The sequence below is a fragment of the Lingula anatina genome, chromosome 1 (genome assembly GCF_051362555.1).
Source record: "Lingula anatina isolate TDL-2025a chromosome 1, LinAna3.0, whole genome shotgun sequence".
In the NCBI taxonomy this organism is placed as follows: Eukaryota; Metazoa; Brachiopoda; class Lingulata; order Lingulida; family Lingulidae; genus Lingula; species Lingula anatina.
In genome coordinates, this window is record NC_141767.1 from 21,262,807 (window position 1) to 21,286,706 (window position 23,900).

General features: G+C 35.2%; 2 protein-coding genes across 6 annotated transcripts; one reads left to right on the plus strand and one right to left on the minus strand.

Moving 5' to 3' along the window:
• Positions 1 to 403: 403 nt before the first annotated feature.
• Positions 404 to 7,434, minus strand: LOC106168779 (protein arginine N-methyltransferase 3). Of its 2 annotated transcripts, none has more exons than XM_087002415.1 (11): positions 7,154 to 7,434; positions 6,583 to 6,857; positions 6,108 to 6,171; positions 5,534 to 5,705; positions 5,007 to 5,145; positions 3,107 to 3,294; positions 2,782 to 2,854; positions 2,433 to 2,538; positions 1,927 to 2,114; positions 1,465 to 1,602; positions 404 to 1,100 (listed from the first exon to the last, which is right to left on the minus strand). In XM_087002415.1, exons 2-11 carry the CDS (start codon positions 6,850 to 6,852, stop codon positions 903 to 905), a joined length of 1,536 nt encoding a protein of 511 aa, XP_086858541.1. In that variant the 5' UTR covers positions 6,853 to 6,857; positions 7,154 to 7,434; the 3' UTR covers positions 404 to 902. The 2 variants fall into 2 exon arrangements, with proteins under 2 accessions (XP_086858541.1, XP_013403420.2); XM_013547966.2 differs by having other exon boundaries at positions 6,108 to 6,216; positions 7,154 to 7,433.
• A 111-nt stretch (positions 7,435 to 7,545) lies between these two features.
• LOC106168778 (uncharacterized) lies at positions 7,546 to 23,887 on the plus strand. Of its 4 annotated transcripts, XM_013547959.3 has the most exons (12): positions 7,546 to 7,723; positions 8,012 to 8,270; positions 8,605 to 9,209; positions 10,139 to 10,267; positions 10,627 to 10,779; positions 17,715 to 17,784; positions 18,355 to 18,452; positions 18,704 to 18,838; positions 19,190 to 19,303; positions 19,467 to 19,530; positions 20,244 to 20,335; positions 22,158 to 23,887. In XM_013547959.3, exons 4-12 carry the CDS (start codon positions 10,156 to 10,158, stop codon positions 23,213 to 23,215), a joined length of 1,896 nt encoding a protein of 631 aa, XP_013403413.2. In that variant the 5' UTR covers positions 7,546 to 7,723; positions 8,012 to 8,270; positions 8,605 to 9,209; positions 10,139 to 10,155; the 3' UTR covers positions 23,216 to 23,887. The 4 variants fall into 4 exon arrangements, with proteins under 4 accessions (XP_013403413.2, XP_013403411.2, XP_013403415.2 ...); XM_013547957.3 differs by having other exon boundaries at positions 8,012 to 8,890; XM_013547961.3 differs by lacking the exon at positions 8,605 to 9,209 and having other exon boundaries at positions 8,012 to 8,102.
• Positions 23,888 to 23,900: the final 13 nt, after the last annotated feature.

Sequence of the window (23,900 nt, forward strand, 5' to 3'; positions counted from 1 at the left end):
CTTTAAAACTTCTATATAGGGTGGATACCGACAAAAAAACGAAGGACTTTGGTTACTAAGGTCAGAGACCAGCCTAGCCTAGGTAAAGAAGGTAGAAGAGATATAAGGATGAGATAAAATTTTAATTTCAAAGGTTCAGAAAAGTTTAAAGATAAAAATATATTAATAATTACTTAACGAAAGAACAGCTACTAATCGACACATCGCTATAAAAAAAAAAAAAAGAGAGTCGTAGTACAACCAACCTGTTATCTCCCATGTTACATGTTATAAAAGACTATATGTAGTGGCATCACATGTGAAAGACCCTGCAAAAGATCGTGGCAATCGTTTTTCTGCTACTTATTCACTTTTTCAGATAATTTTTTAAAAATTCTGGTCTTATAAAAATGACTGAAGCATATGTGTATAGAATATTTTATTGGAAAATTAAGTATCCTGCATTTTTAGTTTACTGCAACATACATTTCTAACACGTATATAAATAGTTTCACATATTTTACATTTAAGAGGCAGAGTAGGGTACTTTGGCATGAAATGAATAGCATTTATAAATTTTAATCAAGGTCTTTAACAAATCAACTGCAATGAAGTAACGAACTAAAAAATAGCCAATAAGCGTATTTTCAAGGTCACAATCTTCTTGACTACTGGTTGGTTTTGTTAATTAAGTAAGCAGAGTGAGCAATAAAGTCTTCCTTGCATTTTAACTTTGATAAAAATGCAGCTTTTTTAGAAAAGGTAGTCATTTTTTGAAAATGCATTATGACTTTAGTACAACTAGTCTTAAAGTAAAGGGGAATAGGGATCATCATCATCATCATCATTTAGAGCCTATAGTGTTCCACTGTTGGACAAACGCCTCAGGATAAGCACCATATTAACCCCATATCCCATATATGTCACTGCATCAGATATGTTGTCGTTTTCCCTTCCAAGTTAATAGTCACAATAAGAGATCGAGGGTCCCGTCTGTTTTTCTTGCAGGATACACTGCCTTCTAATCTCTGATTCTTTTCAACATTTACAGGTGTCTGTAGGAGAAAAACAGTTTGCTTCCAGTGTGTGGCAGTGTCACTGGGACTTGTGGAAAACATGACCTAAAATTTGAGAAAAAATGTACATATATAAATAAAAATTAATTTATATAAAGGATTACTTAATTACATAAATAAGCAGTCACTTCCACTCTCTAAATTCCCCCCCCCAAAAAATGGTGCTTTTCTAAATAATTGATGCATCATACAAGTCCTTAAAATGCACTGGAGGCCATCTTAAATTTTCAGTTTTTTTGCATGGGCAAATTATAGCTTAAAAATGATGAAAAATGCATTAAAATAATTATTCTAATCTTTCAAATGAACAAACATGTTTTCATATTTTACAAAGAAGCTCAGACAAAAGAAGAGCTGTTACTCTTTCAAAGACAACCTGAACATACATAAAAAACATCAGCACCAATACCTTATTTTGACAACCAGAGTTGAAAAAAATATCAAAATATCCCACTATAGCAGTCAATTCTCCGTCTGAAGTTGCTTCCAAAGAGAAAGGTGAAGAGAAGTCCAATTCCTTGACAGTACACTTTTCTATATCGATGTCCTGAAAAGTGCAATTGATGGTTATTACTGTCAAACAATCATAAGTAAAACTGAAACCTGGGCCTAATTAGAACTTTAGTTGTTAACATATGGCTTGCTTGATGAAGAGGATTTTTACTATTAAACACAACTTCTTGCAGACAAATTAACATTTCAATACAACTTCGATACAGCTGCTAACACTGTTTACAAATCTGTAATAAGCTAAATCCTCCCTTTCTAATCCAAAGAGTACTAAAAAGTATAATAAATTTGTCTCTCACAACAAAAGCATTATCATAAAGAGACATGCAGTTCAAGTTCATTGTGTGGTCACTATCTTTACCTTAACAACACATGCAGTAGTCAGAACACTATCTTTGTTGACAACCTCTACACTTGCTTCTCTCATCACAGCGACTTTCATGCAGCTCATTTTGAAACCATAGACATCATCCCAGTAAGCCACATGCTTCCTGTATAGACTCTCATCTCCAAGACCAGCTAGGGAGATATTACAATGACTTGGCAGAACTGCAATAAAATTAGTATTATACATTTAAAACCTTATTTACATATAGCAAGTAGTTATCAATAATAATGGATAAAAACAGTACTTAAGATAAAATATACATTTGAGCTTTCTGGTCTTAAATGGCAGCCATTCGATGACATCTGTGACTCAATCCAGAGTGAGGCAAACGATGTTTCTGTCGGCCTAAGAGGGCATCTTTTCTCCCCCTTTGGAACTGTGGTGGAGGGGATGATCATCAATTTAGTTTCAGACAAAAAAAGGGTCGGGGTTGGTGACTTTGTTTAAGCATCACAACATGTGCAGTTTCACTAACTCACCTGAACCACCAGGAGATAGCCACTTGTCCCTAGCATACAACACTGTATCTAGCATAGACTCAAATAATAAAAAATACCCCATCCATTCCGAGATTATAATGTCAACCTAAAAAAATAAGTACTTAGTTAAAACTAATCCTGTCTAAACTAGTTAGGCATATAATGAAGAAACATTATTGATCTTTAAAAAATGGCATGCCTTTTATCAAACAGAATAACAGACCAAAATTTAATTCATGAATTAAAATCATATTTCAAACAGTATGCCAATTTAATCTGTAAATAAGTAATTTTCAGTAGGAAAGTGTTTTTAAATGGGATCTTGCAAGATGACCAAATCAAATATCACCTCTTTCTCAGGAATGTCGACATCTTCCACTTTTCCCTTTATCAATGTTATTACATCTTCCATACCATTTTCTCTGAAAATAATAACATGAACTTAATACTTAAAATATCAAACCTTTTTTTTTTTTAATTATCACTGATAGGAAGTGATATAAGTAGGGACAAGTACTATAAAGATTTGTGACAATTTTAATGTCATGTCCCTAAATAACAAAATTTTAAGTAAATTCCATTAAGGTCAAAAGAGACATGATCCATCCATGATTCATTTGGTTCCCTTTCCAATATTACTTGTTAATCCAAATATGAGTGAGTATTTTTTTCACCTGACTATATCAATGGCTTGACAAATGATATCTGACTGGTCGATTCCTATTACACGCCTTGCCCCAGCCTTGGCTGCAAACATACTGAGAATCCCTGTGCCACATCCTATATCAAGTACCACTTTGCCTTTGAAGAGGTCTGTATTCTTGTACATACAGTCTCTATAACTCTCTGTTCTTACTTTATCCTGAAATGTTAAAAAAAAACATAAGACGTGGGGCAAAGATCCCACATTTTTAAATAACCTGAAACATCTTGCCATAGATTTCTTTGCTTGAGTTGCTAAAGTTTGTTTTGCTTTGGACCAAGACAGCTTTGGAGTAAACATAACACCCAAATACTTATAATGCGATACAGTCTCTAACTCCACGCTGTCAAAAAACCACTTCTCGTTATGTCTAAGGTAACCATCATTTCTGAAAACTATTACCTTGGTTTTATCAAGATTCACATTCATTTTCCAGCGTTTACAGAACAACGCTAAGTAATCTGAGAGTCTTTGCAGATTTCGCACAGTATCAGTCTTATGTTTTAAGATATTTGATTCAATGATAAAACCCATACTTACATATGGAGCAGAAATATGGGGTTATGAAATATCCGAATCAATAGAGAATGTTCAAGTTAAGTTTTGTAAAAGATTATTGATGGTATCGGATAATGCAAGCACACAAGCAGTTCTTGGGGAATGTGGTCGTTACCCTCTATACATAGATTATCATGTCAAATGTATTAAGTATTGGTTCAAGCTTTTGTGTATGGACGACGGTAGGCTACCGAAATCATGTTACAAGTTACTGTTTGATTTAGATAGTAGTGGGAGGAAAACATGGGCGAGTGACATCAAGCATCTTTTATATTCATATGGATTTGGAGTAGTATGGGAAAACCAAGGATGTGGAAATGTGGCACTTTTTATAGAACAGTTTAGACAACGATTAATGGATATAAGCAGGCAGAATTGGTATTCCTCAGTGCGCGAATCAGGCAAGCTAAGGACCTACAGCTCATTTAAACTAGATTTGGTATTTGAGGAATACTTATCTTTTGTGTCCATAGCAGAGCATAGAAGAGCCTACTGCAAGTTCAGAATATCAAATCACAATTTACAGGTTGAGAAGGGTCGGTATGCCAGTGTAGATGGGGAAAATAGAGTATGTGCTGCATGCCTTTCTGATGGCATAACAATTATTGAGAATGAGGAACACGTGCTAATTTCATGTAGTTTATATAACGGTCTGAGGGAACGCTATATTCCCGAGATTACAACATTGTCACTAGCGACTGCTCTGTCATCACATAATGTTGACTTTATAAAAAGACTTGCTGCCTTCATATATCATGCAGAGAAATTAAGAGATGTTCTTTTAGATAAGTAATTAGTGTCATTTATGATATATATCCCTGTGTAGTCAGCTCAGTATTATAAATAGAACTCAATTTATGTACTCTTGGCCTGCAGGCCTGAAATACAGTGAAAATAAACAGATTATGAAATGTTAAAGTAACTCCAATTATACTTTTGGAACAAGACAGTTTACAGGCGTGTTTAAACCACAGGTCTGTAACAAGGGGGTTGGGAAGCTTTGGAATAACCGCCCTTTTGCCAGGAAAATGTCTGCTCTAGGTAAAAATTTATCAAGATAAAGGAAGGTTTCAAGGTAAAAGGTCCACTTTTTCAGAAAAAGACACCCCCTTACAATTACTGGCAAATGACCTGAATCATTTAAGAAAAATGTCTCATTTTTGGCACTTATCACTGTGAAAAAGCGAAAGTGTACTTCTATGTAATCCAAGTAAATTTTCAATACTTTTTAAGGAGAAGTTCTTGCTTTTCTCTTAAATTTTGAATGGTGAAAAATATATATGAACGTATGGATAGTGATACCAGGTATTTACCTTAAGCATTTCCTCGTGAATACTAAAGTGTCCATATGAAGAAAAATAAGCCTCATCTTCATCTTCCTGTAAGCTTTCTATAGCATTCTGAGATACTGGGACTTCTGGTGCTGATATAAGAAATTCTTTTGCAGAGTTTCTGGATAGTAAGATGAAAACTTTTATTTAATATTTTGATATGTAAGACTGAAAACTTTTCTCTCATTATTTCTTTTGGTTGCTACCATAATCACAAAAAAATTATTTATATTCAGTTTTTTTGAAGGAGGGGAGGGGCATCTTCTTAAAATAAGCCATGAACTTCAACTTTTAATAAGAAAAAAGATATATTTACTCATTGAATAAAGTAAAACTCATTCACAATTACAGGTACCAGATCAGAGTGTACTCCTATAACTATCCTATAATTACTTTCTATCTTAACATTTGTTTCATAAACAACACTTATGGACTGGTTCCAAGCAGATGCTAGTTGGTTAAATTTGCTTGCAATAAATACTCAGGATAAAGATGAAGATAAAGTTTACCTCATTTTCTCTACTGTCTTTGCAGCCTGTTGCAGATCTATCTCCAGTTGTTCTACCTGGGCTTCTCTCCACCTTAATTTCTCCATTAAAAGCTTTGCTGAATTGCTGTCCTTCTCCCCTGAGATCTCTGGGAGTGAAGGCTCTTCCCAAGGACACTCACTGTCTTCTATATCTGTAGAATTGTTAAGAATTTGTTAAATATAATGAAGAATGAAATAAACTTAATACAGTTCAGTTTTTTACATATCATCTCTCTTACAAAGGGCAAACAAGACAACCACATGGTAAAGTGTTATATGGAGGTTATAAATTCAAACAGTGCCAGAATTCTACCATCATTTTTTTTCAAGACAACACTCTTAACATCCTGTTGCCACCGTAAATAAGTGTAGGCAAAGATGTACATGTGCAGCAAGAAGTGGAAGAGTCCAGTTAAGAAATGTCCTAGGGTCTTGAATCAGCAAAATATATTTTATTGCCAATGTCATTCCAAATACAGCTTCCCTTTAAAAAAGCTGAATTAGACACAAACTGATGGAGACACAATGTATCAATCAAAATATTCATGGCTTACCATACTGAAGTAACTGGTCTTCATCCAGCACTGGCTTCATATAGGCATCATCATTCCAGGAGGCCTGACCAGAAATATACATTGTGGTTATATCACCAGGAAGTGGTTTCTGAAAAAGTTGATACTTAATTAACATTATTTGTTTTGGGTAATAAATGAAAGCAACAGTTTTTCATGGCAGTGTTGCTCAAACATTTCTATAACACAGACTTTTGGGTTAATTAGTTCTAACTGTATACTAGTTAGGCTATGATTTCATATCTGCTAAGTTTATAAATACTGAAATATTTTCACCGTTACAAACTCCTCAATTTTTGCATCTCAACCTAGAGAAAATTTTACTAGTGCATAGTTGAAACACATAAATTTGATATATATCTTCCAAGCTTTGAAAAGAACACAAAAATAAATAAATAAATAAATAAATAAATAAATAAATAAATAAATAAATAAATAGAATATCAATCAATCTTACATGTGATCTTATAAAGTTGACCAATTTTATGTAACTGAAGCAGTCAAGATTCAGGGTATTTCTAAGTTGAAATATATCAAACATATGACATGTTTTGCAGTGTTCAAAGACACTTTCTGCTGCTGGAAATGTCTGCTGGCAAAATAGGCATAAAACTGGTACAGGTGACTCATCATCGCATTCCTCCCAAGCATCATCATCACCAAGGCCTTCTTCCCAATCCTCATCTTCATGGTCTCCGACTGCATAATATTCTTTTTCACTTGCCATTATGACTGGAAATTATTAGATGATTAAGATTTATGCAAATGATCATTTTATTTTTCCACAATAACTATTCAAACATCAACAATCATCTTAATCTCAACCTCCTTTCAAAGGCTAACAATCATTCCAATGCATGAGCAAATAATCCCTGCAACTTCTCTTCCAATTCCAAAGGCAAATATTAACCATCGTTTTTAATTTACAGGTACTGTAGAATGATCACTTTTTCATCAATATGACAATCTGATTCAAAGCTAACTGGATCCAAGACATTCAAAAAAGTATTAGACAAGTATGTACGCACCAGTAGGCTGCACCTATCCTACTAGCTCCGCAGACCAAGGCAGGGATATTTAATTTCTCTGTCAATCGGCCACAACACGGTACGTGTGCCACTGAACAACTGTGAAAGTTGGGTCCAGTCCCCTTTTGAGCCCGTTATTAACAAGTTCAAATAATCCCGTTCGGAACAGTTACAAGATCTTTAACAATTAAATGTCCAAGGTGTGTTAAATTCATCAAAATATCATCTCACAGACTTACAGCAAAAGATGAACATGTGCAGCTTCTAAAATTAGGTCAAGGTTGGCATTATTGTTGACCCAAAGCTGACGCAAATTTATACTTTTGTATACGGTGAAATAGGATAAGAGTTCTTCTGACTTTAGTATTATCATTTTCCTTTGATATTTCAAAATTTAAGCAATATGTGATCTAGAGAAGATGATTTGCTAAGCGTGTTTTATCTCAACCAAAACAAAGTTTTGGGCTTATGTTACAACATACAGTACACCAGGTAAGGGATTTCCACAACCCTGGGCATTTCCTACACATTTTCTACACAGTTTCGGTTCGGCACTCCTGTATTGCTACGGTGAGGCTCATGCTTTTTTTTCTCTCAAATATCCCAAGTTTCTTTAGATATTTAACGAATGATATTATTAGAAGTAAAGTTTAAATAGTAATAACTCAGTACGTTTAACTTTAAAACCAAATTTGTTTGTCTGAATGTGAATGACGCTTTGTTTACATCAATTTACATCAATACCAATACAGCTATGGTCAGCTCATAAGGCATGTCAGCATCCATCTTTCTATCTTTTGCTGCTGTGGATACGTCTAATATAAATAGTTATTACACTGTACTCATGTTGTTTTACAGAATGAGTGTCTATACTGGAAAGCATCATCTGTCCTGGGTTTGCAAGGTTCCTCTGTCATGCCTGCAGGGGAGGATCTTCCATGTAGAACTGGTACAACAAGAAAAGTTCAAAGTCACAGAGTATTTATCACCTGCTCCTTTTAGGTGGTGTACTCAAGAGTCACTAATCACAGTAGCTGCAGACCTTGGCGAAATTAAAAATACCTTTCTATTTCCTTTGCCACCTTTAGGTGCAAGTGATCGTTGTCTTGACAAATTGGTATGTATAGGAAGCAGAGATAATCTTTTGGTTATTCAGTATATGACTGTAAAATGTAAACATATCCAATTTTTGTTGGTTGACACTGCAGCAGGCACTTGTCGACCGTTTCAGGACATTGTGCATTATTTCAACAGAGACAATTGCAAGGGTGATGCTGTAGAATGTCATATCAACCCAGAGCAATCAACTGCACTTTTCAGGCTTCCCCAGGGCATTAGAACCCCAAAGCATTGGTCCAAAATATTATTGGCTGATCTTTGGAAACGTGACATCAGGACCAGTCCGAAACCAGGCGCTTTGAATGAGGTGACACCTGCACTTGTCATTACAGATCCAGATGAAGGCTGTTTAAGGGATAGAAGAAGGCAGATGCTAGCTTTTGATCCCAGATCAAGATCAAACTTACTTTTTGTGTTAGTAGATGAGTATGGTAATAAATTCAAACTGACTACTTACAATCTATCGGACCACAAAGTTATAAACTGCAGTACTATCAGTGTGGATATTGACAAACAGTCTCAATGGTTAACAAGTGATCTGAATTTTAGTCCAAGTGGAGAAGTTGCTGTTGTCACCACATGGTTGTTGTGTGCTGGGCATGGAGTTGATGTTTTTGTGTATATTATAAATCCAGACAGCCTGGAAGTTCTTACAAAAATTCCTGTCTTCCGGGGCTTGGAACTGAAGACCATGAATAGATCACTGCCATATTCAGTCATCATGTCAGCAAATGATCGGTCATTTTTTGTGCCAAAAACTATAAGTGTTTCTGCTAGCAAGGCTCATTTTAGGTGCATCTTGCTTCCAAATACTTTGTGCCTCAAAAGTTTGTGTCGGAAAGTGATATTGACTAATGTGCCAATAAATGCCATAAGACTACTGCCTTTGCCAGATAGCCTGATAACATATCTCATGTTCAAATATTTCTAAACAATTGTAAGCAAGTTGTCAAGTCAAATATTTGCTGCCTTGTGCTGCATGGATACAAATAAAGTTGTTGATGCATGTACCAGAAAACAAGATAATTTTTGTAATATTAGGGAACTGAAGCCCCCTTAATACTGAACAGCATCCTTTCTGCGTCCTTTGCGCAACCATGAAACTAGCACGCTGTGGTCATACAAAGGATACACAAGCATATCGCTTTGGTTGCAGAATGAATGCTGAATGATCGGTTAGTTGTCAGCATGTAAAGTATAATTTATTAACTTGCCAATGGGGCCGTACAGAATGCCATCCAGTGTAAAGGGGGCTTGCACATCTGCATTATAGTCATGACTTGATCTTTATGTGTAGGTTTCAAGACTGGTCTTAAATTTCCCCAGATTTTCCCAGATTTAGATGAAAAATGTGGAAATGATCCAGACCCCCCCCCCCTCCACTCCAACACACACATGTGCAAACACTCACATAGATGTTGGTCTCCTCATCACTTTTAGCACCTGGCTATATATGTACCAGCTAGCTGATAATATCACCAGTAAGCGGACTTTGCCATTAACGCTGGGGTTATCTCAAAATATTATCTCTCTAGAATGTGCATGACAGCATCATTTTAAAAATCCCCTTTAGCTCGTGACTGGAGGGAATTTGGTAAATATGATCATTTTGATATGAGAAAAATTTTGAATTTTACAGATCCTGTATTTTTAAGTCATTCCTATTGAGTGGCACTGGTAGCAACAAAATTAACATGCAGGTTACTCTGTTGTTCTATTCTATGCAGTAAAAGCACCCCAAATGCTCTATAGAAATATATGTTTTTGTGATCATAAAATTATGTAATTAGAAATTTTGATAATTTTTGCCCTTTGAAAAAACTGAGTAATTACTGTATTCACACGTTTTGAAGATGTGTCTTTCAGGTTAAATCAGAAGTAAGATGGCATTACCTAATAAGTTAGCATTTTTTGTGGTGTTGGTTGTTTTGATGGTTGCTGTTTATGTTGAAGATGTTCAGGGAAAGAAAGGACGAAAGAGGGCAGCAAATACAGGTTAGTTATCTTGAATCTGAGAAATGTACAAACTCTGGGATATATCTAGTTACTAAAATATTGGTCACCATAAACCGAATTTCATTGATCACAAAAATACAAGTTGGCATTTTAGAAAACAATTTAAATCGGTGTGATTGCTATGAAATTCAGCATTGTTAGGACTTGTTTCATGCTCGATATTGAAAGTGATGTAGTGCAATTACTGGTGTTTTAGTGATCTTAGCACAATTAAAATTCATTTCATAAGACAATAGGTTATTAGAGAAAACACCTGACTAAAATGTTATTTTTTGTTATCATAAATAAGCAATAAAGAACAATTTATCACTTTAATGAAAGTGTATTCAAATTTCAAGATGTGCAGTCCATAAGTAAACCCCAGAATACAATCAAAGAACAGAAAAATAAAAAAGTCCACCACATAAAGGGGCATAATGCAAAGAAAAATGAAATAGAAAATAAAAAGAATCAAGAAAAGGGAAGAGATAATCATCCTGGCATTAAAAAAGGTAGGTTTTTATAATATAGAGAATAGTCAATTCTGTTTATAGCCAACTTCTCATATTGCAAAATGTTATCCTGTTTTCCATTCCAATGTACCAAAATTTTCTAGTACATTATAACATTCAAGAAAAGTTTCCTTGCTTGTCTCTTTTACTTAGGTCTGTTCAACACAAAAAAGAAATAAGATATGTTGCCCAATGGCTAACTAATTTCTTTGATATAATTATAATTTTATTTATTAATTTTTTATCTTATTCCATTTTTTCTGTCTCAACATATTGTAGTGTATTAGCCTATGTATCGTTTACGCGTCACGCCAGGTGTCGCATGACACCTGGTACCATGTGACTTGACGCGGGAATCTTGAATGTAATAAAGCAGAACTCACAACAATGGCGACAAGGATGGTCACATTTTATTACGTTGAATGATAATTTTACGATTTTAAACAACATGGAGCCTCTATGCTCAAATGAAATTGACAATAGTGGTGAGGAAACACGGATTACACGAATGGAAAACGAAATTAGACACTTAAACTCAAAATTTGAAGGACTATGTGAAAATGTTTATAAAATGACAGAAGGATTGCAGAAATTTCAAACAGAATTTATCTCATATATGCGACGTGATAATCCATCCTTATTGGAAAATTCAGCTTCACCCTTTACTCATGCTCAGCAAGGACACATTGAGATAAATGATCCTCATGATGGCGATGCTCCTCCCGGCTCTGATACTTCAACGGAGTCTTCAACTCATGGTTTAGCTGAGCGAATAAGTTCAAATGCTGATTTTGTACCAGTCCCGGGGCAGCCAGTTGTCAGTGACCCAACCGTGCCAGCGTACCGTTATGGACGTCAGAATTCTGATCCGAGAGGGCCATATCGACAATTCCGTGAGGATGTACCCACATTCACTCCCACGCAAAGATCACAGCCAGTGGACACTCCCCTGTATACTGACGAAAACCGACAACCACCTCCAACAGGTAGGTCATTTCCCATATACAATGAGTCACACATTACCTGCCCCCAGCCGCCCACCCGTTTTCAATCATATGATGGAAGTACTAACTTCTATTCATATTACGTAAAATTATGTTGCGTTGCTGAGAGCAAGGGATGGGGAGTCAAAGAAATCTACGAAATTATGATCAATTCACTAGAAGGTAAAGCCCTTGACGAGTTTGTAAAACTACCACCTAACGAAAGGATGCACCTGTACAGTGTTGTAGATACCCTCATGAAATGTTTCGGAAAAACCGAAAATACATCCTTGGCGCGAACAGAACTGGCCGCTATAAAACAAAAAGAAAACGAAAGCTATGAGGAATTTGGCTCACGTGTGAGAATTTTAGCGTTGTCTGCCTACCGTGGTACTGGCCTATTTAATCAAATGGCCACTGAATCGTTTTTACGTGGGTGTTCAGACAAAGATTTAGTGGAAAAAGTGATGTGCATGAGACCTAGAACATTAGAAGAGGCGGTCGAAAATGCCCGTACGTGTGGCGCAAATATGCAAATTCTGGGGCTACGCAATGAAAATTGTAGTAAACAACTGCGCAAAGTTACTTTTAAGGAACCCCAGTCTCCATGTACAGATCATATTGAGCGTCAAAATCCACCTAATGTGAGTCGCGTTCAGTTTTCACCTCGTAGCTCGAGTCCTAATCGGAGAAAACCATTTCAGTCAAATGATGCAGAGCAGAGGTTGCAAAACATTGAATCCTCGTTGTTAGAATTGATTCAGTTATTCCGTCAGTCCGTGAACCAGACACAAAAGGGCAATGACACTCAGTTCAGTACACCCCCCAGGGGCATCACAAGGTGCTATAATTGCCATGAAATGGGTCACATAAGCACCAATTGTCCCCAGAAAAACAGTGATTCGTTAAACCGCAACAGGTCGCCTGTGCGGTCCAACAATCGACCTCAGCTGCAGTAGGACCAAATCTGATCCCACACACTGTTTATTGTAATGGCATGGCCAAAGGTGAAAGTTTAGTGGTCCCCATACATGTCAATGGAATCAAAACTAACGCTGTTATCGACACAGCAGCGCAAGTGACCATAGTTAGTGACAAGTTGTTATCAGAAATTACTGGAGAAATTACTTACGGCGGGTACCATGACATAAAAGGTATACCGCAGATTAACTTACGAGCAAGAGAAATAAAAGGCCTAAAATTAGCAATTGGTTCAGAAGTGTATGAATGGACAGTACTTGCTGCTCCTATCCCAGACAATGTTTTATTGGGTTTAGATTTCTTAAAAATGTTTCAGTGTAACATCTGTCTGGAAAACAATTTCATATCGTTGGCCAGACCAGATCCTTCAAATAGAAGACGAAACAAAGTTCATGCCTCTATAAGAAAAGGTAGTGACAATTATTTAGTGGCGAATCGTGTCATTTTATCAAAGAAACTTGCCGTTCCACCGCATTCTGAGAAGTTTGTTCAAGTCCCCTTTGTTGCGGAAAGGAACAAAACATTTTTACTCAACGCCCCTAAATATGATCAGAAGGGTCTTTCGGTGCCTTATGGGTTGATAAGCACCGATTATACGGATGATTGCCTCAGTTGTTCAATCGCTCTAAGGAATGAGACTGATAAGTCAATTACCTTAAAAGCAGGTCATGTGATGGGTGATTTGGAAGAGATTGAGCGTGTACTGGGATATCCTGAGAGTTTTGATAGTTCAAATGTGCACCAGTCTTTCTCGGTGTTGAAAGTTGATGTGAACTCTAACGATGTGAAGAATAATATTCCTGAACACGTGATTGATTTGTGGAAACGATCTAGTGAGGATTTGTCTGATGAGCAGTCTCTCAAATTAGGCAATCTTTTGACAAAATACGCCGATGTTTTTTCCAAATCTGAATTTGATATCGGCCATTTTACCAAAATTAAACATAGAATTGATACAAACGAAGCAAAGCCTATTAAACAAAGACTGAGACGCACACCTCTGGGTTTTGAACAAGAGGAAAAAGCTACATTAGATAAATTGTTAGCCGCTGATATTGTGCAACCCTCTTGTTCTGAATGGTCTTCCCCTCCTGTTTTAGTGAGAAAGAAAGACGGCACTTTGAGATATTGCATAGATTTTCGTGCTTTAAATAAAGTGACCGTCAAGGATGTGTATCCACTACCACAGATAGACGAATGCTTAGATGTTTTAGCGGGCACTCGATATTTCAGCACTCTTGATATGAACTGTGCTTATTATCAGGTTGAAGTTGAGGAAAGCTCCCGGCCTAAAACCGCTTTTATGACCAAGTACGGTTTGTTTGAGTTTAAACGACTACCGTTTGGTTTGACTAACAGCCCTGCTACTTTCATGCGAGCAGTCAATTCCGTTCTGCATGGTTTGACGTGGAGACAAGTACTCGCTTACTTGGATGATGTTGTTGTGCTTGGGAACAATTTTGATGATTCTATAGCCAATATTGCACTGGTGTTGGATAGATTCAAAGAAAATGGATTGAAATTAAAACCATCCAAGTGTTCATTACTCAAAAGGAGTGTTCTCTATTTGGGTAAATTGGTAGATGAGAATGGCATTGCTCCAAATCCTGACAGTATAAAAGCAGTTCAACGTTGGCCACGTCCAAAATGTAAGAAAGACGTGGAAAGATTTCTTGGTCTAGTTAATTACCATAGAAGTCACATAAAATGTTTTGCTGCTATGTCTGGTGTACTGTATGATTTGACCAAAAACAAAAGTGTTTTTAATTGGACTAATGAACACGAAGTTGCATTCAATGACTTGAAACAGGCTTTGGTCCATAGTCCCGTGCTGAGCTTTCCAGACAGTGATGGTTTATTTATTTTAGACACGGACGCCAGTGATACTTGTATTGGAGCTGAGCTCATACAGGTGCAAAATGACGCTGAAAAGGTCATTAGTTATGGCAGTTTTGCTCTCACTCCTAGTCAACGTCGTTATTGCACGACTAAAAAGGAGCTTTTAGCAGTAGTCCGATTTACTCGGCAGTACAGGCACTATCTACTTGGTAGAAAGTTTGTAATACGGACAGATCATTGCAGTTTGACTTGGATCATGAGTTTTAAATTGCTCAATGGTGTTTTAGCAAGGTGGATGGAGGAATTGGCCCAGTATGATTTCGAAATTCAGCACCGATCGGGTAAAAACCACAGTAATGCTGATTCGTTGTCACGCATTCCTCTTCAGCACCAAGACTGTAATTACTATGAAGCTGGTTGTGATGTGACAGAGTTACCTTGTGGAGGCTGTCATCACTGTACCAGGCTTCATGAAGAGTGGGACAGATTTAACAAAGATGTCGATTACATAGGGCCCCTGTCTCTAAGAAGCGTGAAAACTGTTACACCTGTCGTAGACCCACCCAAGGAAAATACTGGGAATGTTGAATTGTTTGCAAAGTATACAGCAAGTCAACTCAGAGAAGCGCAATTAAAAGATCCTCACTTATTAAAGGTGATAGGTTGGATTGAGGAAAATGTAAGTCCTTCTCAAGAGGAGTTGCAACTATGCTCGACAGCTGTGAAATTTTTATGGACCAACTTCAATTTGCTGTCCATGAAAGATGGTGTTTTATATTACAGCAGGTTTGATAAAGGCTTTTTTAACCCTCTTTTGGTATTACCCAAAGAATTTCAACAGGAAGCCTTATCATTGTGTCATGACCCTGTTATTTCAGGTCATCAAGGGATTGCTCGGACTCTTTCTAAGTTGAGACAAAGTGTATTTTGGTATGGAATGACTACCGACTGCAAACTGTATGTCAATTCATGTGTGGCCTGTGAAAAAAATAAAAAAGCAAGCAGGAAATTCAGAGCTGAATTGCAAAATTTCCATGCCGGTGCACCTTTAGAGAGGGTTCACATAGATATTTTAGGACCACTTACTCCCAGTAAAGCAGGGAATAAGTACATTTTAGTTGTAGTGTGTCAATTCACTAAATGGGTGGAAGCGTATCCATTACCGGATCAAACTGCAGATACAATTAGCAAAACATTGGTGAACAATTTCATTGCTAGGTTTGGTTGTCCAACCATCATACATTCCGACATGGGTGCCAATTTTACAAGTGAATTGTTTAGTAATGTTTGCAGTTTACTGTCTATTAACAAAACCCAAACTAGTCCGTACAGGCCGTGTTCAAATGGCGCTGTGGAGCGTCAGAATAGGACTATCATGCAGTGTATACGGTGTTATTTAGAAGGACAGGACAGTAATTGGGATGAACATTTATCTTTAATTACAAGCGCAATCAGAGCGGTCCCTAACAGACAAACAGGTCTGACCCCAAACATGTTGATGTTTGGAAGGGAAACTAGACAGCCCATTGATTTTACGTTTGGTTTAAAATCTATTAAAGGGGATGTTGAACCAAATAGCTATGTCATGCAATTAAAAGAAAAGCTAGAGAGCGTTCACGAGTTGGCCAGAAAATGTCTCGGCGAGAATTTAAAGACACAAAAAGCGTACTATGACGCAAATGCCAGGCAGACACAATATTGTAAGGGTGACCTAGTGTATAGATATAATAACATGTCAAAACCCGGTCGTTCAAAGAAATTACAGCCTGTATGGCTCGGTCCCTTCAAAATTATTGAGGTGCTTTCTCCAATTTTGTATAAAATAAAAACAAAAAGAAAAGTTGTGGTGGTGCATCATGATCACTTAAAGCCCTGTAAGGGAAGGGGGCCCCTAAAACCCTCAAAAGCTAAATGTGTGACTCCTACTAATGTGGGTGATGACCAACCACAAGGTGATAGAACTGTCAAAGATGCTGTTGTTACGAGAAGTGGCAGAACAGTTATACCTCCAATACGTTATTGTTGAGAGGAAGACTCAGACTAATGAGGTTATTAACAGATGTGACAGCGATATCCACTACAATACGTTATGCCAAGGACAATTTACTGAGATAATGGGACATTTTCTGTGAACTCTATTGACTTTGAACCGAACATTGACTATGTTTTACATACATATATTGGCTACATTATACTGAGCCTGTATTTGCATTCAATATTCTATTCATACAAGTGACACAATTATATGTCGTTCACTTTATCAAGGCATTTGTAAAAGTTGTTTGTATTCTGAAGCTGTTTGGATGCACAGTACAGTCTTGTGAGTAAAGTGCATGTGTCATGTTGATAATGCAGATTTAGCATAATTAGTAAAGTTCATATGTGCCGTTTATGCAGTAATGTATGCACATTTATATATAAAAAATATGGGACTTGAAAGTATGCACTGTTTAACACAACATGTTACCTTAGTTATAAGGAAATAATGTATTTATATGTGCCGTTAATATGTAATGTATATGCACAATTATTATTTACTATGCACAAAAATAGATCTCATTATCATAAACTGTGCTGATGTAAGGCATACAATACATATAACATTGTCATTTAAAGCAAGGGTTGACTAAGATGCTGTTGATAAAGTGTAATCCGTATGTATGTTAAAGTTATGTCAACAATTGTAATTAATTCACACTTATCTTAATTATCAGTGGTTTATATATAAGCATGTTTTGAAAATATGATGGGGAGGAATGTAGTGTATTAGCCTATGTATCGTTTACGCGTCACGCCAGGTGTCGCATGACACCTGGTACCATGTGACTTGACGCGGGAATCTTGAATGTAATAAAGCAGAACTCACAACAATATAAATAATAATCTCTGGGTATGAATAATTAAAAATTTAACAGTCTTTGAATTACTGGATTTTATTTGTACTATTCCAGAAACAGAGGAAAACCCACTGTGACAATGTTAACAAACATACATATACAAAGTAGATATGAATCAAAATTTAATGTTAAAAATAGCAGCAATGTTTAGAAGAAATACCTATGCTTTGCAACTATACCATATCTGCCTAATGCCTTTACAAACAATGGTCTCAATTTCTTGTCTGCATTGCAGAACAGACACAAAAACCAATACATGACATAGTTGTGAAAAATGAAGAGCAAAAGAAAAATAGAGGAAAAAGGTAAATGCTATTCTCTACAAATCGGTAATAATAGATGTCAGACATGTATATAGTATATTTATATACTCTATTGATAACCATTATCAAACAGTTTAGGCATTATTTTGTTTATTGATGTCATATGTGATCATGGTTAAAAGCATTTTTGTTAATTAGAATGAAGTAAGTGGTTATTAATGCAGTAAACCTTACTAATGCTATATAAAACATTTAAGCTGCATTGGTTGCAAAAACAAAACACTTTAACTCAAATTTATGCATGTTGGCCTATAGTGGTGACAGTTTGCTAAACAGAAAGTTTAAAAATTGATCCAGAAAATTTGTCAAGCTACAGTCTTTTAAATAAATGAAGAAGGTTAAATTCTAAAGATGTTCAAACCTATTTTAAATTACTGAACTTATTTTTTGTTGATATAAAGCCCCATGCAAGAAGAACTTGGAAACTAAGAATTCAACCCATTGTCATAATAACCTGATAGAGCTGATAGACACTGATTTTCCCCATTGGATGATATTTTAATTGCTCAAATTTATGATTAAATGAAGTTCCTGATGCATTTCTTATTGAAGTGTTGAAGAAAAAGGCCTAAAGAAGAAAATGAAAGAAAAACCAGGAGAGAATCATGTCAAAAGGCAGATAACAGATGCCAAGATACATGATACAAATGGTTTGTAAAAAAAGATGTGAAAATTGGTCTGTTTTTTTTTTTTTTTCAAAAAAGATATTCCTGTTTCTGTATTTTATTGACAAAGTGATGGTTTGATGAATAAGAATTTATTTTTATTATTAGTTCTTTAAATGAGTTATCATATTTTAACTTTTTTGGATTATTAAATGAAAACTTGTGAAAATTTTATAGTCGTTCAGAAGCAGAAAAAATAATTTTTCATATTAATGAATGAGTATTCAATTTTTAAGGTGCACAGCCCATAAGTAAACCTCAGAACACAATCAAAGAACAGAAAGATCAAAAAGCCCACCACATTAAGGGTCAAGATGCAAAGAAAAATGAGAACAAAAAAAAGAAGGAAAAAAGAAGAGCTAAACATCCTGGTGGGTTTTTGTAATATGATAATTAAGGGTTAACTGAATTTAAAACCAATTTCTCATATTACAAACAGGCTAATCTGTTTTCAGTTCTGATGTAGCAGAATTCCTTAGAATATGTATAATATTCAAAGTAAGTTTCCTTGCTCATTGCTTTTTAATTACTGTTCAACACTAGCAAAAGAACATTGATGTTTCATACTTTCATTATTATTATATTATTATCTATTTTCATTTATTCTATTTTGCTTTATTGATGTTTGATCATAATTCTAAGTGAGAACCTCTGGATTTTAATTACTGAAAATTGAGCAGTTTTTCAATCATTTGATTGATAATTTGTTAATACCATTTCAGAAGCAGGAGAAAATCCTACTGTAATGGCAACAAACAAAACCAAAGCTGCGAATGAAAAGAAAAAAGGAAATATTAAGGAAGAGAGAGTAACTGCTAAGATACCAGGCATGAAAAGTAAAGATCATGTTTAATAATATTAAATTTTTAAAAAGAATGTTAATGTTAATTTAAAATCAAATAGCAATGTTAAAAAAATCCAATATGCTTTGCGACTATACCTTATTTACCTGTTGCCTTCATAAACAATGGTCTGAATCTGAATTTCTTTGTTTTGCAGAACAAACGGCACAAAAACCAATACCTAGTGTAGATGTAAATGAAAAGAAAAATAAAACAAATAGGTAAATGCTATTCTCTACATATCAGTAGTAACTAGAAAAGTGCTCAGAGAGAAAAGTCCTCTGCAAAAGTTGCTCAGTTTTCATTATTACGAATTATTTATTAAGAAGTTAATCAATTGATTAATTAGTTTTCATAAATATTTAAACCACTTTGGTTGCAAAAACATAATGCTTTAAGGTGCTTCAGTACATTAAGATACACAACTGAATTACCTCTGCAGGTGAAGTTTGATTTCTTTGATGATGACTTGTTATGTAATAAAATAACAAAAAAAGAAAGTGGTTAATTTCATCATACTAATATTTAGATAAATATTTGACATAAAAGTAATAGGATAGGAGCTATTTTGACCAATTTAGGGCATTTTAACATATAGTACCACCTAGATTATGCATGGTGGCCCAAGATCGAGAGAGATCAATGGCCAAGCAGATGGAAATTAAACCGAAAAATATGGCTGGATACAATATTTTTAATGAATAAAAAAGGTTAAGTTTAAAAAATTACAATCAAATCCCATTTTAGTGCAATCATTCTTAGCTATTTGTAAGTCCTTTAGCCATAAGTGTTTGAAAATTTTTAATTCAACTCGTTGTCATGATAACCTTACAAAAAGAGCTTAGGGCTGTGATTTCCCCATGGAATGATACTTTGATTGCTCAAATTTAGTGTGAAAATTAAATCAGCTAATTGATGCATTCTTTATTGAAAGCACTGAAGGGAAAGGCCTATGGGAGAAAATGAAGGATATACCAGTGTATTTCAACAGGTGGATAACAGATATCAAAACACCAAGTACAAGTGGTAAGTTAAAAATAAGTGTGGAAATTGCAAATTTACAGTTCGTTTAAATCGAGTGATATCCCTTAATATGGTCTAATGTGTGTGTGTGTGTGTGTGTGTGTGTGTGTGTGTTTTACTCAAAAGTGACATTTCTGTTTAAGTGTTTTATCAGAAAATTGGGAATAAATTAAGTGATAGATTTAATGATAAATAAATGTTTTCCAATTTTTATGTACAGACACAGATGTGTCTGTACATATTGCCATCACCTGCGTCTGTCGTCGCCGATGCCGATGGCGATGGCGATGCCAATGCCGGCGCCGTGCACTTTCCTTGTAAACACGATAAGTGGAGGGCAGTTTTACTTTTTGGCTTTATATTTACAGAGCTGATGAATATTCATAAAACGCAGGTCAAGTTCGAAAATCAGCATGATCGGGCCATTATTGTAGAAGTTATGCTGTTTTTTCACTTTTCAGCATATTTTTCACATTTCCTCAGATTCAATTCTTAGGCATGTTAACAGTCTCATTATTAAACTAATAAGATACGTAAAAGTTTTTGTTTGACATTTCCTGCATCTTTACAACATTGTTAGTTGATTTTGTAAAAATGATGGTAAACTTGTTATCGTGTATTGTGTAATAAAGTTTCAAAAATGGAAATAAACTCATATCATTGCAGTTTGTCAGATTCAATCATTCACTCTGTTCAGAATCTCAGAATGGAAGAAATTGGACATTTAACACTGCTCTATTGATATTTTTCCCATCTCATCAATTTTCTTAGTTGATCATATAAAAATGGCAGTAAACTGTTAATTTTGTTTTATGTTAAAAATTGTTAAAAATGGAAAAAAAAATTTCAGAACAGTGCTGTCTTGTTTACATTTTGGCATTTTCAAGTTGTGACTTTGAAGTTCCATGGGCCTGAAGACCTTTGCTAGTCACATTTTCTGAATATCCATGATACTAATATTTTATTATTAAAAATTGATGGTCATTATGCTGTTAAACATTATGTAATATTGCCTCAAAATTTGAAAAAAACCTATTTTGGGCACTGCTCCCATGATGACCATTTAAGAAAAACCATGTCACTTACTGTTCTCAAACTTACAGGAAAGAAACATGGGACTAAAATATAGCTTCAGTAGGCAATGCAATCTGCCAGTTAAACAGTTTTTTGTGAAATTTTAATTTTTCACATATTGCCATTTTCAAGGTGTGACTTTGAAGTTCCACAGGCTTGAAGACCCATGCTTGTCATATTTTCTGAAAATCCATGATACGTATATTTTATTATTAAAAATTGATTGTCATTATGCTGGTAACCAAAATGTAATATTGCATCAGAATAGAAGAAAACACAATTTTGGGTGCTGCTGCCATGATGACCATTATGGGAAAACCATGTTACTTATGATTGCCAAACTTTCAAAAAAGAAATACAGGACTAAAATGCAGCCTGAGTTGGAAAAGCAGTCTAATTGACTTTTTTTTCTGGAAGTTTTACATTTTCAAAGGGTGAACTTGAACTCCCATGGGCCTGAAGCCTTATGTTTGTTACACATTTTACTTACATTGGTATTACCTGTTGAGCATAATTAGAATTTGATGTTGAATTTGCAGTTTAACATAATGTACTTTTGCATCAGAATTGACAGTAGCCTATTTTGTTATTTCCTGCTTTTTGTCTGTACATTTGACAGCTTTGCTGCCTTGTTTTAAATACATCTATATAGTTTTTCAAGTGGTTCATGATATTTAAACTATTTAGAAATATGAACTGGACACTATAAAAATTGCAACTTAAACATCTTACATTTTGTTAAATGTAACAGATGGAGAAGATATCCAGGATCAGATTCCTCTTTTACAAGATAAGGAAATGCTGCACAAAAACTTACAATCATTCCTTGAGACAATTGCCCCTCCACAGGAAACAGTTTCAAAGCACAGGAACATAGTAGATCATTTCTTACAAGAGATGGAGAGACGTTTACAAGGAGAACAAAAGAGTTTAAAATTTGGAAACCTTGGTCTTGTTGGCAGCGTAAGTGAAGGGGTTCAAGTCATTGCAGCAGACGACTTTGATGTTAGTGTAGCCATAGATATTGGTCATCTGTCAGCCATGGCATCACAGACTCCAGGGTACGATTTCATCGAATCTCCTAATTGTACCAGGACAAAACTTTGTGGACATGACAATTTAAAAGTTGTCCCTTTTAAAGTTATCTCCCGTTTGCAAAGTATCATTCAAGAAAATTTAAATTACTTCCAAAAATTTAGCCCAAATCTTAAATATAACCTTGGTTTTAAAGGACCTACTGTCAAAGTAGAAATTCTGGAAGGAGAAGAGTTTCTTGTACGCATTGAATTTGTCCCATTGGTAACTAGTTCCAATGGCAATAGATATGTAGCAAAAAGTTACAAAGATGAAGACATTGAGACAGTTACAGTTTGGCGCAGGTCATTTGCGCGGGAGGAAAGAGAACTTTTATCCAAATTCAATAGAAAGTCCACATGCCATTTAGATGTCTTGCGAATTATGAAAGCAATCATCAAAAGAGACCCAGAACTGAACACAACTAAAAAACATCATCGCCTGACGTCATATCACATGAAAACAGCTTTGTTTACTTTGATAAGTGAAACACAGGGCACTGACTGGTCTCCAAACCAACTTTCATCTTATTTTGTTAAATTCCTCCAAAGGCTGAGAGATTTCCTGAATCAGGGTTCTATGAAAAGTCATTTTTTGGATGGTGGTAATTTATTTAATAGCATTTCCAAATCAGATATGCCACGTATTATTAATAGGATTGACACATTTCTGAAGGAGCCAAAACATCTGTACAGAATACTATCAGCTGAAATGAAAGCTCATGAAGAACTGTAGAAATGCATGACTAGCATCTTTAAACTGAAACAATAGTATGTAGTTGTAGAATTTAATTAATCTGAAATTTAATTGAATAAAATTTGGAGTTAAATGGAATAAAAATAAACTTCAAGGAGCTTCATACAAGATCATATTTCAGAAGTTTTTTAAAAGGGATAATAACTCTTAGTTTTGGCCAAAAAATGAATTTTCCTGGAGTAAACAATTTCCCCATACTAACCAATGGTAAATGAATACATTTTTACATTCAATGTCAGTCCCTGTTTTTTTTCTAAAATGTTTTTTTTTCTAAAAAGAGTATAGCCATCAATAGAGGTCATGTGGTCTAAAGACAAGCTCAGATATCAGAATAATAGCTATAACTGCCATTTTTGTGGTACAACACAATATATTATATTTCTATGAGTTGTTCACAATGTTTTTATTGTGAAATAAAGATCTCATGCGAAGAGTCATTATCCCTTTAACTGTTTATATTTAATTGTGCCACCAGGTAGAGTGCCATCTACCAGAGGTATTCTCTAGAATTTATAAAATTGGACGAAATACCCCCTGTCAAATTTGAGATGACCAGGTGGAATGCATTCCTAGCCAGACAAATTTGTATCTCTCAGCAGAGGCAATTTCATTCTTGTTGGGTTACCCAAACCCTTGTATGTGTTTCATAATGCATTAAATAGCT

Excerpts from the sequence above, each read along its gene's own strand:
- LOC106168779 (XM_013547966.2), bottom strand. The coding sequence starts at position 6,852 with ATGGCAAGTGAAAAAGAATATTATGCAGTCGGAGACCATGAAGATGAG. Across the intron at positions 5,706-6,107 it reads AGACCAGTTACTTCAGTATG|ATATAGAAGACAGTGAGTGT; the intron begins GTAAGCCATGAA and ends ACAATTCTACAG. Across the intron at positions 1,101-1,464 it reads ACTCTGGTTGTCAAAATAAG|GTCATGTTTTCCACAAGTCC; the intron begins GTATTGGTGCTG and ends CTCAAATTTTAG.
- LOC106168778 (XM_013547957.3), top strand. The coding sequence starts at position 10,156 with ATGGCATTACCTAATAAGTTAGCATTTTTTGTGGTGTTGGTTGTTTTG. Across the intron at positions 10,268-10,626 it reads AAAGAGGGCAGCAAATACAG|ATGTGCAGTCCATAAGTAAA; the intron begins GTTAGTTATCTT and ends TCAAATTTCAAG. Across the intron at positions 19,304-19,466 it reads TAAGATACCAGGCATGAAAA|AACAAACGGCACAAAAACCA; the intron begins GTAAAGATCATG and ends TTTGTTTTGCAG.